The 21062-nt window shown below is 36.4% G+C and overlaps 1 protein-coding gene across 3 annotated transcripts in view; it reads left to right on the plus strand.

Annotated features, from left to right (window-relative positions):
* Positions 1–909: 909 nt before the first annotated feature.
* SULF1 (sulfatase 1) overlaps positions 910–21062 on the plus strand; it is a 33241-nt gene continuing 13088 nt past the window's right edge. For all 3 annotated transcript variants that reach the window (XM_053467759.1, XM_053467760.1, XM_053467762.1), the window contains exons 1-10: positions 910–1130; positions 1952–2191; positions 4221–4372; positions 7493–7662; positions 11958–12108; positions 12642–12817; positions 13682–13810; positions 14188–14244; positions 14769–14901; positions 19719–19932. In XM_053467759.1, the coding sequence (XP_053323734.1) occupies positions 965–1130; positions 1952–2191; positions 4221–4372; positions 7493–7662; positions 11958–12108; positions 12642–12817; positions 13682–13810; positions 14188–14244; positions 14769–14901; positions 19719–19932 (1588 nt within the window). In that variant the 5' untranslated portion in view covers positions 910–964. The remainder of the gene's footprint in view (positions 1131–1951; positions 2192–4220; positions 4373–7492; positions 7663–11957; positions 12109–12641; positions 12818–13681; positions 13811–14187; positions 14245–14768; positions 14902–19718; positions 19933–21062) is intronic.

The following is a 21062-nucleotide window of genomic DNA, read 5'->3' on the forward strand; positions in this document are numbered from 1 at the left end:
ATAATGTATTTTTTTATTAGCATAGGTGGTGCTACCCTATAATCCATTAAAGCAGCTCTTTAGGGCCCCTGTATGTCTATGGAGCTTCTATGGAGCTCTTTATTAGAACTTTTATTTATTAATTTTTTTGGAAAACAATATATTTTACATGAATATTTAGCCAATTGTTTTAACAATTTTTGCAAATTGCAACCGAACTTTGCTTTTCAATTAATATGATACTGAGTTTTCAATGCAATTGGATAAATCGTATTAAATGGCATGTATTTGTTTTTTTATGGTGACCCATGACCTCTTGATTGCCAGAGGGCTCTCCCAGTTAGATTGTTAATCCTGAAATTAGTCTGAGATTCCCACAAACCAATGAATGTTCACCTTTGTCAAGATTATAGTTTATGGAGGCTCCGTGAATGACATGAGCCAAGGAGCCTCCGATAGACTCCCTGGAGTTTCCATAAGCAGTAGAGTGGGGAACTGGTGATCACCAGAGGCATTGTGCATTATGGATGGTGGACAAACTTCCATTGCTGATTGATGGTCAGTAAAGCTGGGAGCTCTGGCTTTTTACAATCCCTACCATTGTCAATCATTGAGATTACAGTTCTAAAGGAGAAAGCAGAATAAAGCTACGCTAATAGATGTTGTGGAAATATCTGTATGTTCTACGTTTGATTTTAAATAACCTTTATTTTTTATTTACTTAAAATAGTTTGTGTAATATGATTACGATGGAAATGCATCATGTTGCATACAGTTGGTCACACTTTTTTTTGACAAAAGTAATAAAGTTTAAAGTTTAATGAGTCCAGTATCTTGGACATATGTGTGTATATATTGTCATGCCCTTTGCGCAAGCAACATGTTTGCTTAAAAATCTATTTTTTTCCCCTTCAGATAGAGAATCCTGTACAAAAGAAAGACATCTTAATTGTGCAGTACGACCAAATATACTATCGGCCCTACCATGAAGCGTTACTGCTTTGTCCTTATTTTCCTTGTCCTCGGCTTAGAACTGCCTGCTTGTTTTGCTTTAAAAGCAACCAGATTGAAAGGACGGATGCATCCAGACAGGAGGAATATTAGACCAAACATTATTCTAGTCCTCACAGATGACCAGGATGTGGAGCTGGGTAAGACATTTTAGATTTGCATGAATATATCCAATTACTCTTGGTTTAAAAAAAAAAAAAAAAAATCAACAACCCCCCCCCAAAACATGCTTGTATCTCATGCTTTGAGTCAAGCCCTTATCTAACAAGCAGGTTGGAGCGCCAGGGGGGTACAGATGTCAACAACAGTTGGGGAACCTTACTAGGAGTTTAGGACTGAGGTTAAAGTATTATTTTAAATGTGTTTAAAATATGTTTGCAAATTATTTGTTAATATAGACTGCAGATTGTATTTTATGTCTTTTTTATATGATCTCCTTATTGCCATTTTTTGTACTGTTTGCAAACCCAAGTAAAGTAATTGTATGCCAAACCCTGTCTGTGACTACATCACATACCTGTTTGGAATAAATTAACGGTTTTAATGAGCTCGGTACTGTCACAACAGACTTTTGTAACCTTGCAGTAACAAATTGGCCAGAGACTAGAAAGTAGAGATCTAAAGACTTATTTTTCCCTCGAGATATGTAGTCTGTCATTAAAAGAAAATCGACAGTTCTAGTATTTTTTTTTAATGCCAGAAAAAATATTTTAATTTTTTTTTTTGGAAAAACAAGACATTATGATGTAAATATTAACGTAAATGCTAACAAATAAACCTGAAAACAGCAAGACGTTTCCTTAAAATATCCAGCTTTGAGGAATCTTATTATATTCAGCAATTGTTCCATCGGGTTAGCGTAGTTGACTTCAGGTTAGGAAGTTGACATTTTTTTCTGTTATGAGCTGTCTTTTGTGCATAAAGCTTCTTATACGTTAGCAAAGATTATTATTTATTACAGGTTCCTTGCAGGTGATGAACAAGACCAGAAAGATTATGGAAGAAGGAGGTGCTAACTTCATCAATGCCTTTGTGACCACTCCAATGTGCTGTCCGTCCCGCTCTTCTATGTTAACAGGCAAATATGTTCATAATCACAACATATACACGAACAATGAGAACTGCTCCTCCCCGTCCTGGCAAGCAATACACGAACCGCGCACGTTTGCAGTGTACCTCAATAATACCGGATACAGGACAGGTAACAGTGTTTATTGCTTAGTGTTTATCTGTGTTCTTTCCCTGAGGTTCGCTTTCAGACTGAAGAAAAGGTTCCATAAATCAACATGATGACTTTATTTCATTCTGTATTTCTACCCAATGGCCCACGGGCGCTGCACTAGGCCACCCACCATGCTCACTGTGGAGTGCTAGGATATGACATCATATTGTAAAGCAAGCAACACCTTTTAAGGCAGTCTATGGGAGCTATTCCTGCTTGGAACAGTCTTCCATATTGTAACCAACCCATTGAGCAGCAACTCACCAGGGAGCCTTATCATCCAATGTCATGACCTGCATGGGGCAAGCCCCACGTTTTGCAGCAAGGGGACTAGTTTGTCTAGGCAAGAATATGTTGCTGCTTCTACCCTTTCTAGGTAAGAACTCAATTTCGTAATTGAGAAGATCAGAGATCTAATGCTGACTTTATAAAAATTATTTCAATTTCCTTGATTAATATAAGAAAGGGATTTGCGATTAAAAGCCAGGAAGAACTGCATGCGATGGCTTTTCAGTTGTGTCCCAGTTTCCATCTGAGACGCTTCCCATGCGCCACATGCCAAAAATAAAAAAAAATCTTCTAGAATTTTATATGCTGTGAAACTCAGCATGAATTTATTTGGAACATAGGTGTACAGAGACCCATTTCTTAGTTATGAGGCTTTTGCCTGCACTCCATAAAATGGTGATTTTTTTTTTTTTTTTTTTTTTTTTTCCTTTCCGAAAATAAAAAAAAAATACAAAAGTTTTAAGGCCGTGTCCCTTTAAAACTGTTTGGGCTTACAAAATCCCCGTGTTTTATAGAAGCCAATGCTACTTTTTGTGCTCCTGAACTTTGCTCTCACTTACAGAGCCTCTTTCTTAAAGCAGTAGTATTCATCAGCAAAATCTTCCTGCTGTCTTGTATCAGGGGCTTCTCTTGAACAATGAAGCATGGATTTTTAATAGACTATTAAGTGCTTGAGTTGATGAATAGTACAGGAAATTCCTACTTAATTGCCACTGGAATTATACAATTTAGTGCTGCAAATTGAATGACCCCATAGCATTAACATATTTATATTTTTATGCTTCTGGATATTTTCCTTGTATTTTTTTTTTCTATTTTTTTGTTATGTTTCTGAAATACTCCATTATTATCACTCAACGAGAATCATTTTAACAGATGTTTTATGAGCAAATCGCTTACTAAGCTGCTGATATTTCCTGTATAAAATAAAATAAAAACAAATGCATTTTTATAATCCCCTAGCAGGTTACAGTTTTATTATGGCATGCAGGGATATGGCTGCAGTAAAGATTAACAAGCATTTGCTGTAACATAAAATAATAACGTTCAGTTACATGATCACAATTCTTTCATATAGGGTAGCGTTTCAGTAAAAATGATGAGCACAAGGACTGGCGCTTATAATTTTTAAAGTCTGACGGTAGAGTGGCAACTTAAGAAAATTCTACTTTACAGAAAGGGTAGTAGATATGTAGAATATCCTTCCAGTGGAAACCATGCAGGCAAACCCAAGTAAACCAGAAAGCTCTTCTAAATAAGAAAGCAGACTAGATTGGCCCTTTGGTTCTTTCCTTCTGTCACAAATGTTTCTTTGTTCCTTGTCAACAAAATACATTCTTTGCTTAATCTAAAATATGTAGGTGGGGGAGTTAATTTTATCTCCATGATTTCAATTTTCATTATCAATGGTCAACCCTAGTGACCTTAACGTTTTTCTTCTATCATCTCGCTGGTTGAATTATGCATGGAGGGCCAGAGCTTTTGCTAGTGATAGCCGTTCATAGTGAATACAATCGCTCTCCTACCAACTCACCTTTAGTCAATAAACCCTTCTTTGGAGAACCCTTCTGTTGTCCAGCTTCCTCTGCAACTCAAACCTCAAAATAATACATTGGGCATAATGTATCAAATAGTAACGCGTGTTAAATAATCTATTTATGTGGCGTGACTCTGGATTGTAACCTGGCTTTTCAACATTTTTCCCTTTTACCGGGCACAGCATTTTTTGGGAAATACCTCAACGAGTACAATGGAAGCTACATCCCACCCGGATGGCGTGAGTGGCTCGGGCTGATAAAGAATTCTCGCTTTTACAATTACACGATGTGCAGGAATGGTTACAAGGAAAAGCATGGATTCGAATATGAAAAGGTATTTATTGTGAAGGTTAAAAAATATTTCACTATCTGCAAAACATTTGAACTCTAATAGACTCTTCTAGTGACACATGTCGAAGGACAAAACTGAGAATTACATTTTTGTTTTTAATTTTTTGGGGGCTTTTTGGTGTACCTGGTTTGAAAGTCTTGAAAACCACAACTATCACTTAGTTTGTACAAATTCCGCTTCAACTCCCTCGCTTTACTATCATTAATGAATAGCCATCATCAATGAGCTTCTGCTGCAGGAAGAACTTGGCTGGCCCTGTATAATGTGTAGTTAAATCAGTGGGAATTTTTCAAAGTCTCTTAAACCACTCGGTTATGCATTATACTGGTCCCGCTCAGCTCTTCTAGCTGGAGATACCCGCCAGTGTTGGAGCTTCATAACGAAAAGGTAAGCGAGTTAAAACCACAACGTCTTTCCATCTCTCCCCAAATCAAGATGCTGGTTAACATGGCAGAATGTTGTTGGGGATGAGGTGAATCCACATTAAATGATTTGTCGGGCTGAGCGTGAACGGAGTTATCACAGTTTTGCGTTTCCAGGAAATGCAAAATCTCTGTCAGAAATTTATTATGATGGGCTTGGGAAAAACCACACTGATACATGTCCGTACAGGCACGTAAAACACAGAAGGCAAAATTGTATTTATCCAGTTCTTTATAGGGTTAAATCCTGTCTGGTTCTGTGTGCCTGAAGGGTTACAATGCCATAAAAAACAAAAAAAATTAGTACCTCTTAATCCCCCACATTAGCCATTGTCATTTTTCCAAGCCGTTGGCCTTCACACTTATTGTGCAAAATGTTAATTTTCCGTTCGCTTAATCTCACTCATAAGTGCCCGCTTAGAATGCAATATTTTAGTTTTTATGGCTGTGTCGCAAAATGGTTGGTTTTCTGCACCCGTGTAAGTGTTAGATGATGGTGACGTCTCGTGGAAATGATCCATCCCGCAGAAATCTAGAGCAAAAAACAAAAAAAGGCAACAAGAATCCGTGATGTTCCGATAAAACGTTGTTACACTGTATTTCCAGTTATATAAAAATATAAACAAAACCTCAACCCATACTGGTTCTCATTATTCTATGGAAAAAAAACTGGTGTTTGTGCTGTCACGTCTCGGAATAGTAAAACTGCAGCAGATATGTGAAAAATAACAAGGTTTTGGGACGCTTTTTAAATCTTGATCTGTCTCCTAACAAAGCACAGAGTAAGTGCCAGGGCGAGCTGCCCACGGCCGTGAGATTTAGCAGAACCTCTGTGCTCGATGATTGCCATGGAGGGATTACTGAAGAAAGCTGTTGGCCGATGACACAGATGTTGTAGTTCACCCGTGTAATAGGATTGTATATTAGATTACAAGCTTAGTGAAATTCTTCTCCTCGGGCCCTGGATGATGTATCTTAAAAAAGGAAGACATGTAACCTCAATGTACATACATATCCCTTCTGTGTACTGCGTAACGCTCTCCCTCTCACCTTTAATAAATAGTTAAACAGATTAAAAATAATTTTCTGAATAATAGGCCTCTGTAGAGCGTGAATGCAGGGCATAGCTGCCAACATTTGAAGAACCATTAGCAGCACAGTGATCAAAATTACCACACCCACTGCCCCAAAGCTCCACCCACTATGTGCAACTCACATAATTAGCATAAGTTAGCTCCGCCCATTTACTATGGTGAAGATTATATCACCAGGTTCCCACCAACGCTACCATACATCCTTGGTATGTGATGTATACATTTGCAGGTGAATCTTACGGGAATCCTGAGACCGTCTGCATGAATTATTTTTACCGTGCCTTATAAAGGGATAAATAGCCTAATTCTTTAGGTAGGAAAAAGATAAATGGTCATATACTGCCTAATAGTTTTTACCATAGTTTTTACCATAGTTTGTCATGGAATGAGTTAAAAGGAGACTACAGCTGTGTGGCTTGAGTCGGTGCTGCTATATATCTGGAGTCCTGTCCCTTAGGCGCTGCTTCGCAGCTGTTTGAACCCTAAACACATCGCACGTGATTCCTGGACGTTCTTGACAATTGTTAGAATGGTCTCAGCCTTCCCTTAATGCAGTTTGCATGAATCTGCAGGCAGGTGGTTTAATTTAAAAATTCATTCCCCCCACCTCTCCCACCCCTTCAATTTCCTCAATTTCCCCGAGCCGCACAATTTCCTTGAGCCATCTTGGCTATAAGTTAAGTCAGTTGATTTGGAAGTCCGCATGCTTTAATGTCGGCTTCTGAACAAACCTAGTAATCGCGTTGTAGATAATAGAGATAGATAATAAAGTGTACCCAGGGTCAACAATTTTACAGATTCAAATCGCAGAATGAAAGCTTAAGACTGTATTTTTCCAACTTAAAATAATAAAAAAAGGCTAAATATTTCAGGTCAATCAGGTGTACTTCTAATTCAGCTGTTGGCAGTAGAAATAATAAACATATAATATATAAATAAGATAAATTAAGCTTTTATTAAATGATCAACCAAAGCAGATCAGCCATTTTTATTATATATATATATATATATATATATATATATATATATATACAAACATTTCTGTGGGGTTCACTTAAATTCTAGAATCCTGTCTTTTTTGTTTCTTTAACATTTTCAGGCAGTATTCAAATTTATATTCAGCTTGTTTCTTTTTTTTTTTTTTTTTTTTTTAAGCTCCAAAATACCATGTTTTTGTTTGAAGCAGCCTTTAATAAAAGAATATGATACATACACCATTAATCATCAGTTTGCTCCACACTGACACGTTTTTTAAGCGTTTCATAGGCTTTGCAGGATATCAAAGCTTTGCTTTGGCACTTGACATAGGTGTTGCCCGGAAATATGTCTGGATTTCATCAGGGTGGCAATACGCGCCTTCTCATTAGTGATCTATATTATATTTCTACTCTGTTCATGTTTTTTCAATTTACATTTTTTTAAATGATTTACAGCTTAATAGGTTTTATGAGCCGCTTTGGTCTCCTTTATAAAAAGGCATATATTATTTTTACCAAAAAAAAGCCATCTGGTATAATACCCCTTAGATACAGCAATACTTAGTAAGCTGCAAAAAATCACATCTTTTCCTTTATTTACCTTTCCAGGACTATTTTACCGACCTGATTACCAATGACAGTATTAGTTACTTTAAATTATCAAAGAAAATCTATCCCCATCGTCCAATAATGATGGTGATCAGCCACGCTGCACCCCACGGGCCAGAAGATTCCGCTCCACAGTTTTCAGAGCTTTTCCCAAATGCTTCTCAACACATGTAAGTAAAATCTTATATTTTGTAGCATTAATTATTTCTGAAAGCAAGAATGACTTTATTTTTAAAAATGTTTTATTTGTTCTACGTTTCTACTTATTTATTATATATAAATATGTGTGTGTGTGTATATGTGTATATATATATATATATATATATATATATATATATATATATTATATATTACACAATTACAGTCTTGAACTGTTGCCTAGCCAATGACCAGCGGGAATATGTAACCCATTCTATGGAACCTGTGTTGCGTATGTTCCATCATGTAAATTGTTTGGGGATCTGACTCCCAGCGTATGTAATATTTGTACTTCTACAGGCAGAAATGGAATTATGACAGTATTGTATAGCATATTTTTAAGAATATTTTTAGTACTGTTTTGTTGGATAATTATGATTTTCTTATAATGATTAATCATAATAATTGTATCCGGTTTTCCTCTCATTTTAAAGCTTAATAATTTAAAAGTGGCTGTAAACTTGACCTTATTACATTTGTGCTGCATTTGTAATAGAAATGCTGATGTATGTTACACGCTATTAATACAATCCTGAAATCTATCACAAAAATGTATGTATGGCTACAATTGTGATAATCCTACAGTTTATGAGAAGCTGTCATTCCCTGATAGGGATAGGTATATTTTTCATAAAAAGGTACTGTTAATTTGGCAAAAATTATTTTAAATTCTAAATAATTTTAAATAATCAATGAATATTGATTTAGTCATTTGAGTAGAAGAAATAGTAACTTTTGGCATAAAAAAATTAAACTTTTGTCTTTAAGCTGAGTCTATTTTATTCCCTAGAATTACATTTCATGTAATTATATAAAATCTAATGTAACTATTGGCAAGCATTGTCTCTAATAGATAAAAATGTACTTCTATAGGCGCACTGCATGTGAAGACTGGAAAGACTCAAACTGTTAATATTCTTAAAAAAACAGATTCTGTTATGACTTTTAGAAATTAAAGTTTTTCCTTTTTTAAGCTCAACCGTTCTTACAATCCAATCACATTGCCTTCTTTTACCGAAGTAAACAATTAACAATTAAAATCAACAAAGATCTGTATGATTATTAATGTCAAACACATCTGAATGCCATGTTGAATATAGCTGGCCCAAACGTAAAAGTTCTTAGGTCTGTCGTTGAAGGGCAACCCCAAATAGTTTTTATTTAAAAAAAAATAAAATAAAATAAAAAATTTAAATGGTGCTACGTTTTAAAAATATCATTAGTACTCTTGCATTTTCCACAACTGGTATAGTAAAAAGAAAAGAATGACTGCATCCTTTTTTTTACAGTAGAAAAAACCTCATAAAATCCTAAGCTAAACTCGGGCCAAGATCGGTAAAATGTTTCTTTAGGATTGCTGCCGCTTTTGAAACACTATGCTTCCTTCAGGGTTTGCCGATTGTTTTGAGAGATTTATTTCCATAATTAGTGGAAGAACTCTCAGTGGTGACGAGGAATTGTATCTGTCTAGTGTCAGCCTGACTAATTCACCGTGTGATGGTTTCTTTGGAATAGCCAAGTAAAGTCTTAGCGCAGGTAGCAGATCTAATGGATTGCTCTCGGCATTGCCTTTCTCTGTCTGCAGGGGTTTTGGTGTCTTCTATATTTACTTATTAATGAATGATATCTTATGTCAGAGTCTTTTATCATTTGTAATTTGAAGGCATGTTTTACTGTCGGCTACAAAACCCTTGCATTATTCAATCCAACATAAAAGATTTCCCAAATATAAAATTAATTACCAAACACAACTAACAAAATATCATATATAAGCATATTCTGCACTAAGTTATATATCCTGACCATGGTCTCATGATAAAGTGGGATAGGACACATTCATGACGGTGTAAAAGAATGTCATCATTAAAAAATCCTCCTCCCTAAACCGATAAGTTATTACAAATAACCCTCACGATCGGAAACCTTTTTTTCTTTTTGTTTTCTTCTTAAAAACTTGTGAAAGTTCCACCTTAAACTGTGCCATTTATCTCAATTCCAGTCCTTGGCCTTCCACATTCTTCTCATGCTGACCTAATTTATTTATGACCACCTTAGACCATAGTAATCTTAACCTCTTCTGTCTACTTATTTTTTGGCCCCAGATGTCTAACTTGGGATGGTTTTGTTCAGTATTCTAGCCACTAGATTGAAATGTTAGTCCAAATAAAGGTGTAACCGCAATATTTATTTTTTAACTGTTAGAATACGGCTCTATAACATACATACTTTGTTTCTAAGGGGTGACGTCGGTGTAAAATAGTATAAAATGATCGCAAAATGTTGCTCTCCATTTCTGTGTTCTGTACAAGGCATGGTTGAGATGTACAATACACTGCAAGGCGATTTTGCAGCCCTAATACTTGGAAAAATATCAATGCCTTTCTAGCAAACGCTAGATTTTCAAACTATGGGACTATGCCATCATTTCTTTAGGTCAATTTGTTAACCCAAAAGTGGGAACTTTACATTTTCTTGAAAGTTTGGAAACTTTAGTTTAATGTAGTTTTTCTCATTGTGTCTGAAAGAGTTGTTCTGAAATCAATTAAATCCTTTTTTTTTCTTTCTTATCTCAATGAGTCAGTTTTTAGTATTTTGCCTGACTTTTAATTATATTTTCCACCCTTCCTTGGGAGTCCTGTGGTTGTGAAATTACAACATTTTAAATGTCATTGGCTCCAGAAATTGGAAAGAAATGATGCTTTCCAATAAGTTTCTTCCAAGTGATAATCTTCTTCCCCGAGTATTCTGGCGGTGAAGTCAAACTATTCAATGTGTCAAAAGATGTTCCTTTATAGAATGTTTGAATAATGTAGGTATTTAAGGTATTAAACTAAGAAATTAGATTAAAATAATACAATATCAGTTTTCATTTCATACAGATGATGATTTAAGCGTCGCACTTTTTAGTAGTAAATGTATGAGTTTGGTGACCCTCCTCACCTGTTGTTCTATAAGTCAATTTGTTATGTTACATGCTACTTGTTATGTCCTGTCTACCCGTTGTACAGCGCTACGGAATTTGGTGCTATATTAAACAATAAATAATAATAAATCAACTTGATTTGGGGCTATGGAGGCTCAATATAATGTTGAAATGCTCACTTGATCTATGGTGCAACATAACCTATAAACTCGATTAAGGGAAGGGTGATTATCATTTGCCTTAAGGTGGTGCCTTTTCTTTAAGTGTTTCTTCTGAAAGCTATTTCTGCACTGCCACGGAACAACTTTTTTCTTAGCCGAAAAGGGGATGTGTGGTGGAATGCATGGACAATAAAAATAAATACCAAATAAAGGATTTACTTTACCAGGAAAATCTGCCAAACACATGCCAGAAGCAGACAAAATGGAACATTTGTATTGAAACAACTTTAGAACGTATTACATAGAATGGAAGCTTTGTTCGTTGGTCCACCTTCCAGTGCTAATGTTCAGCTTGGCCAAAATGTTCTCATCTACAAACTTGCTCTTATAACATACAACACGCCCAGAATACTCTGGGGCAGAATATGTTGCTTTCCACCCATTTTTGGATCTGGACATTTTTTATTTTTATTTTATGCAGCTCGGCTCAAGGCAGTACATTAGAGATAAAGACCTCAATGGTGCAAACATGACTCTGCACGTTGCTCCCTGTATAACAAAGGTTCAGAATAGGCAAATAACCCTAATGGGTGAATATCGGTGCAGTGTATTTACATACATATCTTTCATAATTAAGTGTCCCAGACTATATCATGCTTACAGAACTTGATTGCGGGTGAGAAGCATTTGGCCCATCTAGTCTGACCATTATTTCGCCTTTTGGGCATGCATTTTAGCATTGCATTAGCTTAATTTATATGACAGTAATTAATCTCTTATTAAATACTAGTTAAACAACTAGAGAAATAGAGAAAAACTACACAGATGTCCTCAATTATCTGCAATCTATAGCTATAGATGTTCTTTGTACAGCTTGGTTGGCATTCCGTTAATTATGTTATATTTAATTATATTTAATGTTAATTATTTTATATTTGATCATATTTTTGATAGTATTTAAAATTGAGCCCCGAGAAATATCGCACACAGGCAGCTTTGAAGTCCAAATCTAATTCATCATCTTAATGAATGAACATTGATCTAATGATATTGGTTATGTAACCTTCATGGCTCACCTGTTTTGTTCCATTAAACTTTGTGCCAAGCTAGTAATCCATACTCATTTGCTTCCTATACATGCTCATGGAGTGAATATCGTGTTTTAATTTTTTTTATTTTGCAGAACACCCAGTTATAACTATGCCCCCAACATGGACAAGCACTGGATCATGCAGTACACGGGTGCCATGCTACCTATTCATATGGAGTTCACAAACGTTCTGCACCGGAAGAGACTACAGACCCTGATGTCTGTTGATGACTCGATGCAAAAGGTAAAGCTGCAAACACACACATGTGCTCCAGGAATGAGCAGTGTTTAAAGAGTTACATTTTAAATAAAAACCCCAAATATGTCTCTTAAAACATGACTTTATGTCATACTTGGGCACCGCATAAATTGTACAGAGAAAAATACGTTGGGTGCCCAAGTCCTCCAAACATTATGTTTCATATGGATTTTTGCAGATGCCTTCCATCCTAACAGTGTTGCAGCCATTAAGAAAAATGATTAATTAATGATTTGTTTTCAAATAGTATGCAATTATTGAACCTACGTAGTATTTCTGCAGCCTATAATGATTTTAAAGGTCTAAAATAATAGATAAATGGTATTATGTGGTATATCCGGGTTCTCACCTGAACTGGACCAATCGATCTGTAATGGGAAATCTTAATAGTTATAATAATAACAAAGTTACCTTTTTTTCTACTAGTGTTTTATGTTCACAGCGATCTTTAAAATGAGATTTCTAAGTATATATATTAGATTTTTTTTGCAGATTTGTATTTATTTTTTGCCTTTCAGTTGTATAATATGCTAGTTGAAATTGAAGAATTGGACAACACCTACATCATCTACACAGCAGACCATGGCTATCACATAGGGCAGTTTGGGCTGGTGAAAGGAAAGTCAATGCCGTATGACTTCGATATTCGGGTTCCCTTTTTTGTTCGTGGACCAAACGTGGTACAGGGATCAGTGTACGTCCTCCTAATGTCTGCTTTACAGTTGCTGCGTGTCTGTGCGAACGGGTTACTATGTTGAATCGTTCTCCTGGAAATCATCAACTCCTGTCTGTTTAAGCAATTTGTTTATACAAAGAAAATCATTTTGTCTTTTAATTTTTGTCTTTTGGCGCAAAGCTAGCCACAGCAGTAACGTAAATGATTCTGAGCAGACTAGCACAGCTGCTCTCAAACCATGCGCCAGCGTTCTCAATGTGATACAGTCTGTTCTATGTCCTCTTCAGGATATTTCTGAGCTGTGCGTGCACCACAATGGAAGATCAAACTGATTTTGTAATCGGATCCTGCCCGTGGTGGTCTGCAGAGAGATATAACAATTACTGGTGTAGAAAGTCTCCAACAGTATAGTCAAAGGGGTCACATACAGTTCCCACTGGCTGTTTTATAAAATTTCGTGCATGTTTTTTCTGGCTTCCAGCTGGCTCGCTAACAAATTATCCTTTTTAGTGCCAGTGGGATGGTTTTATGTGCCTGGCTGCTCGGAGTGATGTTCCTTCTTATATAATAGAATTTTTCCGGGATAAACCAATGAATATTTAGTTAATTATTTGATTTCTGCTAGTTGAATACTACTGCAAATTACTATTAGATTTTAAGGGCACGTAGAAGGCTGTAGGATGACTTTGTTGGAGTCCTGGTTGACTGGTTTGTTATAATGTCTATGGGCCGCGTGCGAGCCAAGAAGGGAATCATTTAACCCCTCTGCAGTATTAATGTAAATTAAGGGGTGATGTGTTGGAGAAGCACTTTTATTAACCTGTTATCTTGAAAAATAATTTTCCCTTCACCCATGTGTTTTTTCCGTCTTTTGTTTTGTAGTGTGCCACAGATTGTGCTAAATTTAGATATTGCCCCCACCATTTTGGATATTGCTGGACTGGATGCCCCACCTGACATGGATGGCAAGTCTGTTTTGCCCTTGATGGACATAGAAAGACCAGGAAACAGGTACAGTCCATTTGTTTTTATCCAAGTGTCTTCAATGCCAGATGAGCTTTGTTCTTAAATTCGGTTTTAATGGCCTGTAAACAACTTGGCAATTTGTGTGTTTCATTTGTATTGCGTTCTTTGCTGTCGGTATTAACCGCTAAGAGGAAAAATGATGACATATTTGTTGGCATATTGATTTAGACGATAATTCCGGGACTCATGAAGGGAGAGATTGTAGAGCGATAAAAAGGATGCTAGTTTGATGGACTTTTTAACTCTGCACTTATGTGCATAAAATACAATATAACAAATACTTAGATTCAGCGAGTTCTTCAACTACACTACGCATACAAGACATTGTGCCTTTTATTCTAAAATCTATATTTTCATTCCAGGTTAAGAACAACCAAGAAAAGCAAGATCTGGCGAGATACTTTCCTCGTAGAAAGAGGGTAACTTTTGTTTTGTAGTTTTATACAATCTCAATACTACAGTTGATTTACATGTACCGACAGCCTAAATATTTCCCTTTCAAAACATACATTGACAGTGACCTGCTTTATGGGGGTGTATGAATCTCTTTTGATAAAACACCTTCTGTGAGTTTGGATATTCCACGTACTGAGGGGCAAATATATAGAACTGAATTAAGATTAAGAACAGCCACCCATGCTTGAAAAGTTTTACTTAATTCGGGCGTCACGTATTGAGGTTCATGCTTGGAGTCGTCAAATTGGGGGGAAAAATATTACTATGTGTGTAACAGTAATTCAAGGAATGGACCTACTGTAAAGAAAGTCTATAGTTGTCGGTGTAGGTTGTGTGTAATCAGTGTTGTTTTCCAGTTATGTGTATAGTACCTATGCCAGTATACATGCATGTTTATTGTTGCGGGGCAGTCCTGTTACATCTATTTTTTTTATATTGCTGTATCTGCCGGTTTCATTTGTAACGTATTGTTTTTCTTCCGCAAAAGAAAATTTCTTCGAAAGAAGGAGGAACAAATCAAGAGCACCCCGCCGCAGTCTAACCACTTGCCAAAATACGAGCGTGTCAGAGAACTGTGCCAACAGCCCCGATACCAGACAGCATGCAAGCAGCCAGGGCAGGTAAGAATCCGTTCCATACAACCATGTAGAGGTGGGCAAGCCGGCCATGGAATGCCACTCGCTCACCAGGTATGAATTAACACCTGGACGTAGAAGGAGAAAGGTGTTTAGACTGGCTCAACTGAAGCGTCAACACCTCCCTTCCTGATAACCTGTGGCAGCTCAACCAGCTAGAGGGATATAGACACCACCGTTCAAAAGTTTTGGGTCACTTAGGAATGTTCTTGAAATAACATGAAATGGATGAGAGAGAACGAGGGGTCGAGAGAGTTAAAGGCAGTGAAAACATTATGCAGGTAGCTTATATGTGGTACAAGGTGTGTAAATATGATACTGCAATCCATGTAAAGAACAAAACCATCATAATAGACATTATTGTATTGGAGGACATGGATCGACGGATTAATATTGGGAAGCAAGAATATACTCCTTAATGAATGTGCAATAAGGTGAAATCTGAATCACTTTTAATGAAAATGGTTGCTTTATGCAGTTTCTCCTTTCAGATTGACGTATTACCTGCCATCTGCCATTATGATTATGTCTGATTTAGGTTGCTGTAGTAAATTCCGTAGCAGATTAACGTGGGATTGCATTCCAGTGACCCAATAGCCAGCTTATTGCAGAGGGAAAAGAATCTCCTATTTGTCAAAAGAATGATTAGTAGGTAGAGCCTGCCCTTTCACAGAGATTATCGTTTAGGCATATATATATATATATATATATATATATATATATATATATATATATATATATATATATATATATATATATATATATATATATATATATATGCGTATAACACGTAAGTGTTTAAAAATGTTCGTTTCCACCTTTGCTGATGTATCATTTCTGTGCTCAAAATGCCGCTTGCTACTTCTCATTAATTGCCTAATTAATTAAGTATAGTATATTTTCTGGTGAATAATATATTTATTTACAGCATATATTAGCACATTCCCTGCTTCTATACATGCTATTCATGATATTATTTTAAGGTTGTAGAACACTGGGTTACATTCACGCCCAGCAAACATTCTGAGCCCTGAGAATAGAGATACGGGGAGATTAGGCAATCTGCCCCTAGTAGAGCAACCCTGGGGCTGCTACTCCTTCAGACCACTGCTCGGCACCCCTGATTCAAGTGTTCAAGGCAGCCGCCACCTGTATAAACATAAAGATTTCCACCCATTTAAATGGTTTGGGGTGCATGGTAAAGAATGCACTTACAGGGACATGACTGATATCAACCTTTTATGTTTCGGAAACTCTTGGCCCGTCCATAGACCCCTAAGTTGTACTGAATATAAATGATCATTTCGACAGCGTGTAAATGTGTCTGCATTATTTCAGATTTTTGTGTGTTTTTGTTAAATCGGTATAGTATCTGGATTGGACTTGCTAATGCATCTGACAAAAGGAATTGAAGCCTGGTTTGGCTCAGGCATCTGATTTCCTTTTTTTCCATAAAATAAACATCTTTCCAACTGTACATTTGTAAACTTCCAGTCTATGACCAGCTGTGGAGTTTGCACAAAACCACAGATGCCTGGGATTGTGAGGTGGAGGTGTCAGATGGTGCGTGAGATACTGGCAGTCATATCCCAGACAGACCTTCCTCCGTTATCTAGACTGTGATTCAGAGCAGGATACCCAATCTCCAGCCGTTTAACCCATTTTATGCAAGAGAGACCGCTTTTAATACTACAAATTTCACAAAGAAAAATAAAGATATGGGTCTGCTTTTTTAGGACAGATACTTAAATCGGGAATTACAGGAAGTCATATTATAGAGTATCATATCGACACGTAAAGCAAGTGATGTGTCTGTGTGTCTTCATAGAAAAAACTTAGCAAACTATTGTGTACACCCACATGTCCGTAGAGTTGTAAGGTTATTGAACTGAAAACCCTTAGGGATTTGTTCATTAACCGTAGGGCCCTATTGATTTTGGACAATTACAATAAGCCTGCGGTGACTAATCAGGGTTTTTAGGGAGCAGGCAACACTTGAAAGTTTCCCTATAATTGGCAACTCTAACATAATAGCATCATGTCGGAGCTTCTCTTAGCTTTTATGGAGCAGACTACACACACAGTTTGACTCGTATACCATAGTGTCTTCCACATGCGCTGTAATACAAATAATTGTAAAGGCAATTGTTCATGTCTATTGTACTTGCTGTGATTAATATTGGTAAGTATGCAAATCTAAAACCTTTATAAAGCATTTATTTACGGAGTGAATTCTTGACCTTCCTTCACCTCCTACAATCCATTAGATAATTTGCTGAACTTTAGCATTCTTGGCAAAAACACGCACGGTATTTCTTGTGCAGATGATATTGGCAAGTTGAAATATGTCTAAGAAGGGAACTGCCTCAAATCTATTAGCAATTAGTGTATACGTGAAATTTAATTCACAGAAATGCTTTACTCGCTCTCGAATATAATTCAGTATTAACAAGGTATTTTTAATGAAGGAACCTTCGTCTTTCTTGGGTGAGCAGTGTTTACATAAGAGGAGAGGAACCACTTCCTTTGCCCTTTATCTATTTAACACAGAGTATACATATGCTCATGAAAGGGAGTATTTGCCATTTGAAGAATGAAAAGGCTGGAGCTGATTCATTCATCAGCACTCTGGTCTGGACATCTGTTTTCTAGGGACACGTTGACAAAGAACCACATAAATTTAATTATTCTTGGGTTCTATAGGACATGTTTCTTTACAACCCTAATCAATCTATAGTGCTAATGAAACTGAAAAGACAAATTAGTCTTTTTGTGTGTGAAATTGTGGATTTTGGTACTCTTTATTGTAGTCTACCGAATGTGGAACATACTAAATTATTCTTTCAAGCAAATGTGTCGACCTTCTGCGTTGACCGTTCCTGTCTGAAACACCATACATTAATATACTGTGCCCGACTATCTCTTGATCTGATGGTGGTAAAATAATATTGAACGTGTGACACTTCTGTGAGTCTGGTGTATAGTAGAGTGATGTTTCCACATATACTTGGGAAACATCAGAGGCTGTGCTGACGTCTCCGTTTCAGACCTATATTAAATTTTCATGCCTGTGGTTAGCATTCAGTTGACAGTTTTACATTAAACATCTGAATTTGTAGGTAGTATAGCGAAGACTCTTCGTCTGATTGTAAGACTTGAGTTCAACTTGATCTCATAGAGGCGACCGCATGAGTTTGAGCTGACCACGTAGACGTTGTTTTTGATGGTTGGCACCGACTCATCTTTCATCTGATGCTTGTACTCTCTCTAGAAAAAGCATTTGACATTAAGTAGCTTATTAAAAAGCTCTGGAGGTAGAGATGATACAACCAAGATATAAAAATTTTGGTGAGACAGGAGACTTCCAGTAAAAGTCATACATATATGGTATAATAGTATTATATAAAAATAGTAAAATAGATTTTAAAAACTAAATCATATTTGCATTCACATACAGTTTGCAATGATATGTTAACTATTTTGCTATGAATATTTAATTTTAGTCCTTTTATTTTATTCAAGTACAATAAAAATACAATAATTTGGTGACTATTTTCTATCCTGATTTCAGTGCAATTATTTTCTTAATTAAGCAGAAACATTATCCCCTTTATTTGAAATAACTTAAGTACTATAGGGGTAGTCACTGCAGTTGCTGTGGAGAATAAACTTGATTGCTTTCTTGAAACATGCATGTTATCCAAGCGTACCCATTATTCGTTAAGTGGTGTTCATGCAGGGATTTTATTTCGACTACCTATTGAGTCATGATTGATTTTTGTCCTTTATGGAGGGCGACCTTGCTTGTTTTTGAGCTTTGCCGGCATTAGATACCCAACGGTTATGTACTTGGTAAACTGGGACCCTCTTACTACCAATCTCCTCAACTCAAATGAAGAAAATATTCTGAAGAACCACTAATGGCGCTTAAGGCCAGTCTAAGCCGGATAACAGGAGTTTTCATTTCAATGGCGAGTTTGTTACCATGGCGCCAGGGTTTTCTTTTTTTGTGCCTCACACTGTGCTGTGAATATTAGGCCACAATATTTTGTTTTAGTTTTCTTTGCGGTTTGGCCATGTATGTACATTATATTATTAGTAGTTGTAGCTGTGACCTTTTATGCCAAGTAAATAATATATTTCAATAAGAAATTACAAACAATGTCATCACTTATGAGAGGAAACATCCACATTACTCAGTTTTTGATGTTGTGTTTACCTAATTCTAGCAACCCGCTATATGTCAGTAGGAAAGTAAAACAGTATTGGTATCACTAATCTACATGGAAATTAAATGACTGTTTCCAGTTCCTCTCTCAGGCTTGTATTTATAATATCTGTACATAGAATATTTGGAAATGTTATATAAGGCCATATTTTTAAATAAAAAAATCAACAGAGGCTCTCCCATGATAAACCCATGGAGCTTTGATGAAAGTTTGCTTTTTGCAGCACAGGCTTGGATCGCAGCTCCACTTGGCCAAGTCGCGACATGTTAAAGCAGAGATTGCATGCTTGTGTTCTGCTTCAGTAAATTTGGAGATTCTGGTGGTCCCGCATTTAACCGTGATTCCCTAACGCAGAAGTCCTGCTACGGACACCTGACATTTTTGATTTTGTGCATCTAGACTGTAAATCCTTTCCTGTTACACTATACGGCTATGTATGTAATAGTAATTTAGAAATGACAAGTAAATGGTGCATCGTCCTTGCAATGAAATTATTCCTGAAATGTAGACTTTTTTTTTTTAACTTTAGTGTATGTTTTGGTGACTAATATCTTTATTTGTGATTTCTTGTAGAAATGGCAATGCATTGAAGATGTTTCAGGAAAGCTTCGCATTCATAAATGTAAGGGACCTACAGACACAGTGGCATTAAGGAAGAGAACACGAAGTATAAATTCAAGGCGATATGGAAGCAAACACAAGGAGTGTGTGTGCGATGAAACGGATTACAGAACAAGCAAAAATCAAAGGAAAAAAAAACTTTTCTTGAGAAATCCCGGTGCTAAAAGTAAGCATTTCAGATGTTTATTTTAACCAAATATTTGACATTTTCATGTAGGTAAAGAGGTCCTTGGCATTCCTATGTTGGTTGCCCAGTAGGCCTGACTCCACCATATAGACAACCTGGTTAGTTGTATATGGTATATGGCTGACTGGGGACTCCTCCGCAAGGTTGACTTATTTTAGTAGGGAGTTGCATGCCTGGGGCTGGTGTGGAGACATAGTTCACCTAAGACTTCAGGCTTCAGACTTTTGTTTAGTGTCTGAAACCACAATTAGTCCTAAAATTAGTATTTAAGTGGTATCATTATTTATGAATAAACTCAATTATTTTGTAAATTGTAGACAGATGTTTCAAAGAAATGTTACACTTTTTTTAGAGGAGTATTATGTATTATATCATGGAGCCCCCTAGTGGCTTTATGGAATAATAGTAACATCAGTTAACATTTTTTACACACTTTTCTGCGTGGTTCCTTTTGCATAGAATAGGTTTTAATAGCGTCTCTGACACAGGTTCATGCAGGTGATTGGAGTAAGTTTTTTATTTGCCTGTGAAAGGGCTAAAATATCTTTTTTTCCTGGGGGGGGTCTTATGTGCAAGAATTATTTATTACGATCTTGATTTATTGCTTAGAGGTCCACATTGTTGACATGGATATTAATATTACTGTCTGGAGTTCAAGCTGGTATTTAGTAAAAGTCTAACACTCACATACTCCATATAATGGGGAGCCTTCTTTCAACTTTGAGCTTGATCCTGTCTTGTAGGTTTCCAATCTGCAGTCCCTCGTATTTGTTCTTTTTACAGCTAATGTGGTATATTGGGGCTGTATGTTTGCTGAATAAACCTGTTTTTTTTTATTGAGGCTATTTTTCAATTAAGGTAATTGCCTCTTCTGATGTTTAGAGCATAGTTAAGGACAAGGGTCAGCCTGGTTGATGAAAGGCCACCAGATGCTCAGAGCTCTGACATGAAAGTGTACAGCTGCTCTGTGCAGCACTGAAAGAACCTCCATCAGACATAACGGAATTACTGATTGATTAGATTTTATTTCTAGCAGGGGTATGTGTAGCTCCCATAATAGATGACAAATAAAATATCTTCAACGAGATATAACAATGACGCTAAATGAT

This window comes from Spea bombifrons, chromosome 5, assembly GCF_027358695.1.
Source record: "Spea bombifrons isolate aSpeBom1 chromosome 5, aSpeBom1.2.pri, whole genome shotgun sequence".
NCBI classification, from domain to species: Eukaryota; Metazoa; Chordata; class Amphibia; order Anura; family Pelobatidae; genus Spea; species Spea bombifrons.